General features: G+C 43.6%; 1 protein-coding gene across 1 annotated transcript in view; it reads left to right on the plus strand.

Moving 5' to 3' along the window:
• ADAMTS20 (ADAM metallopeptidase with thrombospondin type 1 motif 20) overlaps positions 1 to 14,903 on the plus strand; it is a 1,292,194-nt gene that overhangs the window by 1,135,182 nt on the left and 142,109 nt on the right. The window contains exons 32-33 of the mRNA XM_069228834.1: positions 1,742 to 1,915; positions 11,722 to 11,892. Coding sequence (XP_069084935.1) covers positions 1,742 to 1,915; positions 11,722 to 11,892 — 345 coding nt within the window. The remainder of the gene's footprint in view (positions 1 to 1,741; positions 1,916 to 11,721; positions 11,893 to 14,903) is intronic.

Raw genomic sequence — 14,903 nt, forward strand, 5'->3', positions numbered from 1 at the left:
GCAATCGCGCACTGACGTCACAGGGGTTGGGGGGTGATGGGTGGAAGGGGAAGGGCTTCCCCTTCCATCCCTGCCTTGGAGGGGTGGGGGGGAACCCCACAGAGGGAGCGCTAGCACTCCCTCTGGGCTCTGTGCCCAGGACATAATGGTTGCGTCCTTACTTCCTGGGCACAGAAGGGGATATGGCTGTTCACAGATGCTTTGATGAATGAACATTCCAGGGAAAGGGAATACTTTTTCTATCCGCCACCACACAGTCTACATGCCCATCTTGATAGAGTCCGGGCATCTATGGTCACCTCCTTTGAGTTCTTTAAATCAGAGTTATTGGAGCATACCATATCAGACCAAAATCCACTCTTAACACATCAGGGGCCACCTGTTTTCCCAGTACTTATCAGGTGGGTGCAGGGTAACACGCTGGAGGACGGAGTCTTTCAAGAGGGGCTCAGAGAATCATGGAACCACCATGTGGCCACTGACTCGGGGGGAGCATTTAAAATGGTGACGAGGAGTCATTGCAATGGAGAAAACAATGGAAAGTGCAAAACCTTGGAGAGAGACTTAAAGAGATTAAACACAGAGATGAAAGAATTAGAAAAAGCAGTGATACTTGACCAGGTCAAAGGCAAAGAGATGATGGCTGCAAAGGAACGCCATGCTGTCCTGATAAAAAGGCTTACATGTATGAATTACTCAGAGTATCTAGCACAGCAGCAAAGGGGGGGGAACAAGTTGGGGAAACTACTGGCTTGGCTTAAGAAGACTAGTTCTGGAGACACACCATTTCACAGATTAGAGACATACATGCTCATCACAAGTTGAGCTGAATGGGGTGTTCTTTGAGTATTACTCTCACCTATATTGGGTAAACCAAGAAGCCCCAACATGCATTATAGACAACTATTTGATGAGAGGGTATCTGAGCAAGGTCTCAGATGAGGTCAGGGAGCAGGTGGGAGTTATGGTTTCAGAGTCTGAAATCAAAGCATCTCCTACCTAGAGCACTTATGCACATGAACATGGGGGAATGCTGACCCAAACGGATTTAGAAGCTATATACACAAAACACACCCCATGAGTCAGGACTGGAAGAATTATTTTGCAAGCTTGTGATATATGCAGCGGAATGAGACTGGGGTGCCCTTTGTCCCTGGATCCTCCCAATTTGCTGTGTCTTGGGCATTTGAGACTACAGAGTAGCCATTAGAATCATGAGAAGTGGCATTAGACAACCTATAGTGTTTGCAATCTCACAATTTCTGCTATACATATGGAGGCTCAGACACAACAAGCTTGCAGTATAGCAACTCATTCCTTGCAGACTGCCATTTTGTTTTATTTCTTTGTTTGATCATAGTATTTTGCACTGATGGTATGGGATTTAACATCTTTTTCGCCTATTTATGTATGTGTATTTTATCGATTTTATGTAATTGTTATGGACATTCCATGCTTTTATGGCTTGTCGCCGAATAAATATTTAATGATGATGATTACCCTTATTCCCGGATTTCTTGGAGATCAGTATGAAATGGTCTTGGTCATTTACTGTCAGGGAGGTGGTTTGCCTACCTGACCATTCTATATACAACCCTGATTGATGGCTGTACACTATGCTACCATCTTTTAGTTCTAGTTTAGTTCTAGTTTTAGTTCACTGGGTTAATTATTTGAAAAACCTGTACAGTCTAATGTTTATCTGATATGAATTTACAAATGTTTTTTCCTATTTTTGCAGTGTTCTGTGACCTGTGGAGGGGGGACACAGCAAAGAGATGTTTACTGCCGTTTAAAAGGCCATGGTAAAATCCATGATTCATTGTGCAACTCTATTTCCCGACCAGATAGTAAAAAGCACTGCTGGTTACCTGACTGTGTGCAGTATCATTGGCTTGCTGACGAATGGCAAGAAGTAAGTATCTCTCTAGTACATATTCTCACATCTAATCATTTACAATATGTCCTCTGTAAGAAAAATGCATTTTTTGAACAGTTAAGCAGGGCATATCCTAGCCAGAAACCTTTCTTCTGGAATTAGAAGATGCAAATAACCAAGACACAAAGTGAGGAAGAGATAGAGCATAATCTCATGGGCATTTACCCTGTTGCCCTTCTTTGCTGCAGGGAAAGGGGTGAGAAGAAAAGTAAAGATATGTTACTATACCCCACAGCACTCTGCACACACTACTCCATGACATAGGTATCCACAGGAGAGCCCTAGAATGGATCCACTCCTTCCTCTCCAGGAAGACGCAGAGGGTCAGACTCCCGCTCTATACTTCTAGAGTCACAGGAGTCAACTGCAGAGTCCCCCAAGGATCCTCACAGAGTCCCGCACTGTTCAACATATACATGGCTCCTCTTACTATCATTGTCAGAAGCCACGGTATGAACATCGTGTCATATGCGGTTGACACACAACTCATCATTTTCCTCACCTACGACCCGGACACAGGCAAAAGGAAATTTCACTCAGGAATGGAAGCTGTCGCCACCTGGATGAGAGAAAGCTGCCTCAAGCTCAACTCCAACACGACGGAGCTCATTATCTTTGGAAATGTCACCTCAGCTTGGGATGACTCCTGGTGGCCCACATCCCTCAGCGCCCCCCCTGCAATGATCGAGCATGCCCGCAACTTAGGAATCATCCTCCACTCCTCCCTACTCATTACCCGCCAGGTAAACTCTGTCGCCTCCTCCTGCTGGCACATACTCTGCAAACTTCGGAAGATCTTCAGAGGGATCCCAGCAGACTTTCCCAGGACAGTCACCCACACCTTAGTCACTAGCAAGCTTGACTACGACAACGCCCTCTGCTCCGGAACCCCAACTAGGAACATCAAAAAACTTAAACTCATCCAGAATGCCGCTGCCAGACTCATTTTGGACCTCCCTTGTCGAGAAAACATCTCCCAACACCTGAGGGCCCTCCACTCGCTACTGTTCAAGAAGCAAATCACCTTCAAGGCCATACACAACCAGCGCCAGCCTACCTGAACCACAGCATCGCCTTCCGCACCCCGACAGATCCCTCGCTCTGCCCGGATGGCCCTGGCCACCGTCCCTCCTATCTGCAAAACCACCGCCGGAGGACGATCTTTCACCTGCACTGCAGCAAAAAGCTGGAGAAACCTCCCTCTGCACCTTAGATAAAGCCTGTCGCTCACCATCTTCAGGAAGAACCTCAAGACGTGGCTCTTCAAATGAGGCTCCTCACCTCCCTCCAAGCGCCTTGAGACCCTCACGGGTGAGTATCCACGCTTTACAAATATTGATTGACTGATTGATTGAACCATAAAGAGGTCTATGGTGTTGATTAATGAGGTGAGACTCTAAATGCCCTGGTTAACGTGTGTTAATTAATACTGCACACTTGCTGCTCAGAGCCAAACTTTCAGGAACAATACATTCATTCATAAGTAGTAGAGAGCATTGTAGGAACCATAGGGCTAAACTATGCGCAATAAGAGAAGCATGAAACTGCCATTATAGGGCAACACGGGATCATGACAATGCGGATGAAGCTGAGGAAAAGAAACTGTGTTGGCATTGTAGAAACTGTGCGCTACATGTATACTTAGGTCGCAGAAGCAAAAGGGCACCATATCCATTTAAGTACTGTTTGGCCTTATGGATTTATGTGTATTCGCTACCATCTAAAGAGAAAGCACATCCATAATGTTCATACCTCTGATCCAAGAAAGTAGTGAGGGCAGACAAAAGAAACAATCTGCCCTGCCTTCTAAAGCAAAGGTGTAAGTTAGCCCCTGACTTACATAGTGCATTAACATTGTGATCCCTGTGCGTGGAGTTTAAGTGTCATAATAAGTGCATAGCGATTTAGGACCTGATTTAAAGTTTGACTAACAGATTATATACTGTTTCCACAGCAGAGAAATTTACTCACGCTATGGCGAGAATACTTTGCCCTCCAAATTTAGTGATGTCCACAACGCCAGTGGACATATTATGCATTTCCAGGAAACTATGTCACAGCGGTTCCTATAAATGCATTGAAAGTTTGATAGATAGCTGTCAACATGACATAGAAGCACGTCAAACATCAGTTTTTTTTTTTTTTCAAAAACAAAATCCAGCTTTGGGATTTAGTTTGTGAAACTATAAAAGCAGTGAACACCCACTCACCATGGGAGTTTTCTTCCATGGTGTTGGGGTCATATTGCAGTTTGTCTCTTACCTCTGGGGTTTACCTGGTGGTGACAGAGAGTAAAAACATGTCATTTGTCTGTTCATTCTAAATAGGGCAGGCATGCAAACAGCAAAACCTTAGATGCCCTTTAGTCTGTTGGGCTAACAGAGGTGTATGTCCGCAATGGAGACAGAGTTGTCTCTACCCTAGATATATTATTGGTCCGCTCAACTCCAAATGCACTGGGAGGACCTTCAGTTTGGCAGAAAGAGTACTCTGCCAAAAAGTCACCACCAGTGCAATGCAATATAATGGCAAACTCTATCTCGGGACCTTAATGTCATATATGTGGCCTCACTCGCAGATCTATTATCTGATACTCCATCTCCTTCTGTGACATCCAGTGCTGCAGATGAAATTGCACCTGTGTCATCACAAATGTGAAACGTCTAATTCCGGACTCTATAAATTCAGATACTTCATTAAATATGGCTTGAGCTCATCATATGTGACGGCCACCTCAAATGTAGATTTGTTGTTTGGTAATCCTATATTTGTAACTTCATGAAATTCACACATTTTCAATAAACAGCCTTAGACGATATATCTGGCGGGCGCCACCTCCCAAATTCCTGCAGCTTTCAATCAGAAATCTCAAAATATTTACCCAACATTAATTATTCATAATCCATATGTTATGTACTGCTCTAGTAAAGAGCCACTACCATTTAATTCAGTTCCTAACTGTCAAAACTCACTGCTACAACGTAGCAACAGTTGATAATAAAACCCATTGCCCACTGTCGCTGTGTCATAAAGGACTTACAGGCCAGGCTGACTGAGCTCTCACAGAGCCTTTCAGTGCAGCACTGCTTTTCTGGTTTTACTGAAAGCGGAAAGCACAGTTGCAGAAGGAGGACAAAAGGCAGAGAAGGTGGAGGCAGTAGGTTAAGGATGGCAGGTAAGGTTTTGTTTGGGGGGTATGGAGTACATGCCTACCATGACCTTTCTGCCACAGTTGTAATTATGGTCAGGTGATATTGTGGCCCTTTCATAACATACAATTATAGATGGGTTAAAAAAAGTGAATAACAGGGATGTTTTTCATCTTGGGGTTTGAGTGACATCATAGACAACTCACACTTCACTCTTGTTGTCCATTTGATGTCACTCAGAACCCCTTGTTGAAAAGCATTCCCGTAATTCACTGTTAATCATTGATAATTCTATATATATATATAACATGGACAATAGCTCTTACATAATGTGTTAATGAAAGTATTATGTCATATCAATTAATAATCATTGAACATGTTGATCACTGCCTGTTTGTAACAGCATTGAATCTGCTAAGCATGGTGAGCTGGCTAGTCCTTCTGGTTTTACTGAGCATTGTGCACATAGCTTGAATCTTGCAGCTGCTTCCAGTTGTCAGTAAATTAGCATCATACTCTCTAGACCATGACATCCTTGATTGTGGTTGTAATCAGACAGGGTACCAATGTGACAAACCATACTACTTGTGATTAAATTTTTCCTCCCATCACCCAGTGTTTAAAGGCTGAGTAGAAAATATTTGTTCTAGTGCCATGATGGATAGTGGGTTCCTCAACCTCTGTCAGGCTGTATGGCTCAGTGTGTACTGCTTACTCCAACAAGGGTAGGGGTTGCAATGATTCATTTATTTTTTTAGAGTTTTCTATAGTGAGAACTAGGCTCAAGGGCGTCGGAGCACTTTACAATGGGGCAATGCTAAAACATACATCACGATATACAAGATAAACAGAGGTACCTAATGGAAACTGCTATTACAAAGAAACCTAGGTTAATTTGATATCTACATTAATCAGTCTACAGGAGATGCAGCTTACCAAATGTGGCAATGGGGGAATAGCATTGACCATGGAGAATAAAGCTTGAGATGTAAGACAGACATCTTTTGAGAGATCTCCAGTAAACAACATGTGACAACACAGGCATGGTGGGTGTCACGGCTACTTTCAATAGACCAGAGACACTGCCCCACTCTAATTACACCTCGGCCACCAGGAAATGTCCCTCTCTTTTGTCTGCTGCCACCACCTGGTGCGTGGTGTGGTGGATCACCTGCTCTGGGAAGACCAGCTGACACCTAACCATCGTCATGCTGGCCCCAGTACCCCACAGAGCCTCCACCACCTGCCCATTGATAGTTAACTGCTGCCTGTATTTCACCGTATTGGCAGGCATTTGGATCTGGGGCACCATCTCACTTGCACCCAGATCCACCAGGGTAACACCACTAACTTCCCCCCCACCTTCGGGGGAATATTGCCTCCCACATTGCTACACTTGCTACTTTTGAGGCCTTTCTCTGGGAGCTGGGGGTACTCGCTTCGGACACATAGGGTCATCCGTAAAGTGCCTTTACCCACTACACTCAAAGCACCTGGGACCTTACAGGACCAGAACACTTCCTGGGGACATTTTCTTTGGTGGGCAAAAATGTGGATTCAGGTCAGGCCCTTTCCCCTGTGGCGCTTCTGGGTATGTCCAGAAGACTCATTCTCTTGGTCGCCCCCCCCTCTTGTGGTCGGGCCCCAGCCCCCCTTTGGTGGGTCCCCCTTACCACTCTTTTTGGACACTCTGCTACTGGCCAAGGGCTCCACCTCTTAGGCTGGCGGCAGTCCATCAGCTTGCCATTAACCAGGTGCTGACACAGCTTGGTAGGAAAATCCTTGAGGAAATGCTCCCTCAGGATCAGATTATATAACCCCTTATAATAGTCTACCTTACTGCCCAGCACCCACCCCTTTAGTTCCTTCCTAGAGTAATCAACAAAGTCAACCCAATTCTGCATTGACAACTTGTGGCTGCGACACTGTGCAGGGAGCCCATTCTGTGAGCTCAACCTCTCTTTATGATAGACCCTCAGCCATGTTGTAATTTTGTGGAGAAGCACCTGACCCAGAATATTTACTAGGCGTAAAGGAACCCATTCACTACTTGCTGCGTTCAGCTGGTTATTGTGTAGTGCTGCGCAGTTGCAAGTCCTATCCCACCGCTTGACTGCTAAATGTTGGAGGCAGCTTGACCTGCTTGGCTAAAGCGTAGGCCCAGCCAGGCACAGCACGCTACTCCTGTCCAGGGTGGTCAGGTACACCTGCTAGATAACCTATGCTCACCCTTAGGTAGTTTGGCACAGAGCAGTTAGACTTATTCCAGAAGTATTATTCCTTATTCTGTGCCTCCAGACTGGAGACATACTGTCTGTTACCCAGGAACATCCAGTGACCCACCCCAGACAGGTTCGATCTGATGTAGAAAGTGCTCAGTGCCATGTCCTTACACAAAGAGGACACTACTCAGGGAAATTATGACTTGGGGTTCCCTGAGACACAAGGTTGCTCCAACCAACTCCTGGTTTCCCGTACCCCTCTGGACTGAGGTACTCCATCCAGTACACAATGACCTTAACCGTACTGGACTGTCACTCCAGTCTAACACACTAGCCACAAGTTCCATTGTGCTGCACTAAGCCAAGCACAACACTCCTGTGGTTGTACCTACACCTCTGAGGTCTCCAACCTCTGAACGGGCACAGCACACAATGAGCATGCAGCCGAGGTTTCACACACAAGAAATGCTTCCCACTCAACCTCCACAAAGTCCCAGCAACAAGTTCTCTCAGGATGCAGTGATCCACACTTTCACTTTCGAGGGCCACACACTAGTCTTGCGCATAGTACTCTGCTACCCCGCACCTGATGCACCCAGTATCCAGGCTTATTCCTTTGGCCACCACACACTTCTCTTGCCAGGTGGAATCTCTCACCGTGTACGCCTAACAGAGGGCACCTCCCTCCAGATATTACGGATTACAATTTGAGTCCCCCTGGCAGGTCTTTCATGTCCCTGAGACCTCTGCCGAAAACAGGGGCAAGCCAACCTGCCCTTGGAAAGTCACTCTCAGGATGCCACACTGCAGCAGGCAATCAGCCACAGGCCAGTCTCTATTCTGGAAGGGTGCATGGATTCCCTCCTCAGACAGATATCCTCCTGGGCACTCAGATTCCTCTGCCAGTGCACCGACACAGTCCAGCTGCACAGGTCCTGCAAATCCGTAGGTGGTATTCTAAGTTGCAGAAGTTGAGTACCCCTTTTTATACTAGGTAAATGCTTTGAAGTAAGTGGTGGTCGAAAGGGTAATCCTTTGAACCACAGCTGTGTCCCCTAAATGTTCTCCCTGTCGGGCCTGGGTCCTGGATTGGAGATCTGCATATTTATTGGTGCCACGCTTGTAATCCGAAGGTCAAGTGTCACATCCTCTCCCCCACATCTATCTGATCAAGTGACCAAAGGCAGGGATCTGTCGTTCTGGATGCCCGAATTGTATAGCAGTCAACTGGGGACTGTGCAGATGTGCTATTCCCCTGGTACCGCTGGAATGAACCCTAATTTACAGGGCACCATAACCAGTCCTGACCTGACCCACTTCCCTAAAACGGCACTTCTTGGACAGTGATGACAAAACTACCATTATCTACGGTGCAGGTTTGCCATCCTGAGTTCAACGATACCAGACAGTATGAGGCTGCTCCCTGCAATCTAATATTGCAGCCGGACTTACTAAGTCTCGGCTTCCCGTATTACAATGTGGGCAGAACACCTCTCATGGGCTGTGCAAACATGGTTGGGTGTTCGGTACTTCCCATGCACTCATTCCCTGGTGCACGCACCTGCCTGCCAACGCAGGTGACATTTCGGCTACAGCCGCCAACAGGGTGCTCATGTGCCTTGGTTAGCCTGAGCCCACAGCCTCTGTTCCTGTTAAGAGATACTCAGGCATAAATGTGCGCACCATGGCCACAATGGATATGCACTGCCTCCTTTAGGAACCACTCTTACCGCACATAATCATGCATGCCTGGGGTCGGAGAGGCTATCCCCTATCCATACCTGGTTCTGCCTGGGTATGCTAACCTCGTACACTGGCATCACTGCCTGTCTCAATCCGTATGAATAGTGTATATGCTTTCACTCTGCATTGCGAGAGGAAAAGAGCTCCGAGCCCTAGGCTTTCTGAAGATGAGAAATTGACAAAATCTACTTAAAAAAAGCGAAAAATCCAGGGGAATGGCTGCCTAATCACATCAGGTCTAACAGCTCCATAGTGAAGACATTCTGAAATAAAGATTTGTAAATGAGCATACCTGTGGTTGGAAAAATGTATCCAGGTAAACCAAAGGAAATTTAGACTTAGTGGAAGAAACTGGTGTACAGATGGGAGGAAATGTAGGATGCTGCAGTAATAATGGGGTAATTGGAAGTCCCCAAAAGAGGCAGATAGCTCAAGTGTTGTTAGCACTTTGAATGCATAAATGTAAATTAAAAAAATGTTAAGATTTCAGAAAATGGATGAAGGCAATTTATTCAGATAGGGTAAACATTTTGGTTGGGAAACAATTGTATGTCAAAAGACTGTTATCACAGAAGGACTAGTTATTGGTTTATAGTTTAATGGACGTCTTCAAGGGGGAGGCCTTCCAAGGATTATCAGGCTGAGTGTTGAGTGTATAAAGCAATGACTACTGATGAAGAGGAGAATGGCGGTGATATGAATTCTTGGGCTATCCCCAGGAGTTGCAGTGGTTCACTTGCTATACCCTTGATACAAGGATAGTGTTCAGTGTACCAACACTGAGTTAGAGAAACCGGTTGGTTAGACCACAGATCTGGCACAAACCTGCTAAGCAATCTCGAGCAGGCAGTGTTTTCAGGTTACTATTAGTCCTGTTCAACTTTCAGGGACACTTTGTCAACAGAGACGATCTTTCATTACTGATCAACACACTCAAAATAGCACCAGTAAACAGGGACATGTAGAATAAAGTGTTTATTTCAGCATACTCAGTCTAGTGCATACAATATGAACGATAACCACATAGAGATTAAAAACAAATTAAGAGCAGTTAGGTTGTTGTGATTGTGAAAACAAATTGAACATTCCTTGCATTTTAGTGAGCATTTCCCTACATCCTAATGCTATTTCTAAGGCTGTGCTGAATTACAGCTACAGCAATAAATACCCAAACCTGTCTTTGACTTTCTCTAGGTGGATCGCACAGCATACCTTTGAGCAAATGTTTCAGCTGCTCCTGGGAGGGAGAATATGTGCACTTGGTGAGGGTCACCTTCAGCAGGGTTCCCGGATCAGAAATCTTCTCTCGACTGAGAGTTGCTCGATGTACAATCTGTCATAACTTGTAACTCATAAGAGTCTAAATTAACACGGCAAAAAGTATGTCAGATCTACCCACATCTTTAACTTCAAGCAAGTTGCCATGTAGTTGATGGTGAAAGTGACAAACTTGTCAGCCTAGGAAGGGGGCAGCCATGAAGAATTCAGCATTTTTTGAGTGCCATTAGGAACTTTCAACTTTCTGTAACAGACTGAAAGCAGGCTGCAAGGCAAAATAGGCTCACTAGAATGGACACAATAATGGTGTTCATGTCAGAGGCTCTAAGTTTAGATTTGAGACACAGAAGGGGAATCTTGCAAGGCTTTACCGTAAATGTTACATCTGATGTACATCGTGTAGGATTAGTTCGTGAATATCCTTCTGGAGGAGTTGGGACTGAAAGTGATTAGATACTTAATGTTCAGGTGAGTGGAACATGTTAGTTTATGGTAGAACATAAAGATTTCGCTTGCAATACCAGTGAGGGGATAGCTTAAGGGATAATCACACAGCCATGTGGTATGTATTTCTGGGGTCAGGTGAAATTCAAACTTCTCCCAGGTAGATGGGATGCTTCACTGTAGAGAAGTTGTGCCCCATTTCATAACAACACCCGAGCCCGAGAAAGTTAAACCCGTCTCTCCTTGCTCTGTTTTGGGCATACAGCCTGCAGCAGAAAATCATGTGTCATCATTATGACTGTGCTTTACTGGGATGGGAGAAGGGGACAGTGAGAAGCAGATAATGGTGGATCCCTGGGGTTGGAGCTTGCAACAGGAGTCAGCTCGGCTTGTGCTAGGGAACAGTACTGGGGACTTACAGAATGTGACTGTGCCTGGGAGGCCCGTGCCATTGGACCGGTTAGGTAAATGGAGAACTGTAGACAAATTTGGGGATGAGTCTCAAGAACTGTGTTCAGGAAATGGGTCTTGGAAGAATGAATGGGTGGCGGCAGGCCATCAGCTGCCCTGTGTGATCTTGAACAGTGGTGGGCATGATTTCCCACTGGAGGAAAGGTCAGGTGAATTTTGACCATGTTTAACAAAGGGACTTGTCAATGCTTACATTAAAAAAAAAAAATGCTTGGGAAGTTGCGAATCAATTGATTTACCAAATTGATGAAACCTTTACACTGCAGCAGATGACATCATACGTCGAATGGCCTCTTCTTTCCCGAATAGAACACTAATCAAAGGGGAGAGCTTTCGTTGCTTTTTAAACTGAAATATTAGGTCTGTGAACTATAATTCTTATATTAATGCATATAAGTTCGTATCGATTGACGTTACGAGATAAAAAATGGTGTATTGTCTGTAATATGTATTTTAAACATGTTTCCCCATGTAGTGTTCAATGGCATGCAAGAAAGGGCAAACGTGGCGCAAGATAAGGTGCGTTGATGACAACAGAAACCCTGTGAAAGAAAACTACTGTGATTCATCAACAAGACCTCCTTCTACAAAAAAGTGCAGGCATGCGCGCTGCAGGTCTGTGGTGGTTACCTCAGATTCGTCACAGGTACACAGCACCTATTTTTTAAATTATAATGTTGTCACTTTATTTTAGTTAAACATATTACATGCTACTGTTGTATAGCAGTGCCACCTCTTTAAATCTGGAGCTAAATCGCACAAATCTCAAAGTTCTTTATGTAAAGGATATTACTGTTGTTGACACAGTGGTCCATTTTAATTACCTTAGAAGCAAGGGTGTTGGCCACTAAATGTAAAATAGCATTGCCTTTCCCCTTTCCCAGGCAATGGGACCATACATGATACTTATTTGTTAGCATATAATCTTCATGCTTGCGGATCACATGACTGCCTCCTAGAATTTGTTTACCCTCTAAATAGGCCTGCTTTGAAGTATGAAATACTTGGTCAACCCACCACTATTTTACCCTGGGGTTTGTAAAATATGCACTAATCTATGCATTAGATGAGTTAACTCAGGAACCCATCAAACCGCTGCATGCTTTCAATATTATTATCTAGCATTACTACCCACCACTAAGTCAAAACCTATGGTAACTGGCCGTCAGCCAATTTATCGCCTAAGGTGCAGGTGAGGGCATCTGTGGAGTTAGCTTATTTGACAATAACTATGTTATTGACTGACTTTGGTCTGACACCTTCCACCATCTCCTGTCTTTCTAAATCATAATTTGTCTGCTGTGAGGGCTGCAGTTGTGCCAGTTTGTGGTGCACGAAAAATTGCCTTTTGATGGTTCAGACTGGCTTTCTGCATTTCAATGTACGGTTGATGTGCCCCACTTTTTTTTTTAGCTATCTACTGTATTCTCTTTTCTCTTTATAACTGTTTTTTCTCTCTGTTATTTCATTTTATCGATACATTTTCTTCATTCAATCACTGGTGTTATGTCACATTTTTCCAAAGTGAATCTTTTCAATTCCTTTGTAAATGTGTCATGGCATTGTGATAACTTCATGTGCTATAAAACGCAGACACTCATTGCCATATGAAAATAAGAATTTATTTATGTAACAAATTAATAAGTTAATTTTCATTCATTGGTACGACATCCTATTCTACCTCTTGAGCATGTGGTTTATGCCAAAACTATTTCTTCGGACAATGAATTATTTAAAAATGTAAGAAATCGCAAAAAGGTAAGTGCTGTTCTTTTCTATCCAACCCTTTAAATGTAATTTAAGTTAACTTGACAAGCACTGTGCTCTGTACTATTCATCTAATGAAGTTAGTTGACTACTTTATATAGCAGTCCACTGTATTTTGGCTTGGTTTGCGTTTTACCAATACCACATGCCATACAATTGATTAACAGAACATGCATATTCATTGTTATTTAAAAATAATCTATATTCAAGTTCCTCCGGTACTCTTTCTATCAGTGGTATATCCAAGGGCAGGGGGTTTCTCCTGTAAGTGGTAATCATTTAGAACCTCTCTGTTTGTAGTACCCTTTATCCAGAAGCCTGTGAGTATGTTGGTATTCCTAAAGAATTCTTGCCAGCCTGCGTACTGTGTTCTCCCTTTTCTGTTTGTATTGTACCTTGGAATATTCGACCTCTGCTATGTTCTGGATGAGCCCATTAACCATGTCTTAGCAAACGTTTGTTCAGTTAAAACGATGTTCCCTTGTAATCCCAGAGAAACCATTGCAACCATGGGTCTGCCCTGAAACTCTATCGTCAAAGGTAGGTGTCAAAAGATGAGAATCAGCACATTGTGCTTTGTCTACATGAAGTAGACATCCTCATCATCTTTTAGGAGCAAGTCTCAGCCTTCCTGGCACTAATGAAAGGCAAATCTCTTATCACATTATCTGATATTATGCTGCTGGGAGGCTTTATTCATTAAGCAGCCAATGCTTAGCAACCCACTCTACGACATCACAACCTATATCTAGCCTTTTTTATTTTCAAGAGATGATGACAATCTGACTTTATCTCTCTTAATCTAATCATTTCTTAATTCTTTGCATCCTGACTTTTCTCTTTACTTTCAGGCCTTCCTTTTTATCATAATTATTTATTGAAGATTTCAAGAAACAAATGGTAATATTACTTATATTGTAGTTCATTATTATCATTGTCAGATATGCACTATCAGTGCTCAAGTCTGAATGTTTAACATTGTCCACCGTTAAAAAAACTCTTTTTTCAAATCTCTTCCCTGGGTAAGAAGATTTGGCTTCCATGGATCTTGGCATATCCACCATTAAGAAATTCATAGGATCATATGCATTATTCTTGCCTGTCTTTTCAGGTAAGATTGGTGCAATAGCTTTCTAAAAGGCTGCTAGTTTGTGGCATATCCACACGGAAGATGAAAACTCCCTTATCACAACTTCAGAAGTCTGTACTGTGAATTCTACATTTAATGTAGTGTAGCTTAAAAAAAGTCAGGTATACCTGGTGCGAGTAATTAAATTGTATGTATGTTGTATATGGTGTCATGATAATTTTGTGGTGAAATATGTGCTTTTTAAATGTTTGTAATAATAATATTTAAAATCTAGAATATCTTGATAGTTTTAATTCAGTGGGAAGCTTTTCGTTCTGCCCCATTCTCCTCTGCAAGTGCTTTGCCTAAATTGGTACTCTCATTAATGTTTGTTGACTTCAGTACTTCAGCAGTTCTTCTTCGGAGCTCTATGTACAGTTGTGTCACTGCTTTGTGTCCTGCGTCCGTGTCAGCAGTAACTCTTGTGCCCTATACCCAGTCTCCTGGAAGTTTATTTGGCTGCCCTAGCGCATTGAGGTCTGTCTACAAGTGAATCATCAGAATCATTTTCCCACATACGCGATATTGCATGGGTCAGTCTGTTATAGATGACTAACTGTAATACTGACAGTTAGTTTTCTGTCTTAATTTCTTCAAACATTTTCATTTTCTCAGCTACATACTTGCCACCCATTTTGGAGCTTGCCACTTGTGTCCGAGTCTTTGACCTCACCTCTTGCACCATGCCTCTGGGCCTCCCATCACGCCAGAGCAGAAGCTCGAGAGCATTGGCAATGTTCATTTTTTATCTTCCAGACATA

The sequence above is a fragment of the Pleurodeles waltl genome, chromosome 4_1 (assembly GCF_031143425.1).
Source record: "Pleurodeles waltl isolate 20211129_DDA chromosome 4_1, aPleWal1.hap1.20221129, whole genome shotgun sequence".
Lineage (NCBI taxonomy): Eukaryota > Metazoa > Chordata > Amphibia > Caudata > Salamandridae > Pleurodeles > Pleurodeles waltl.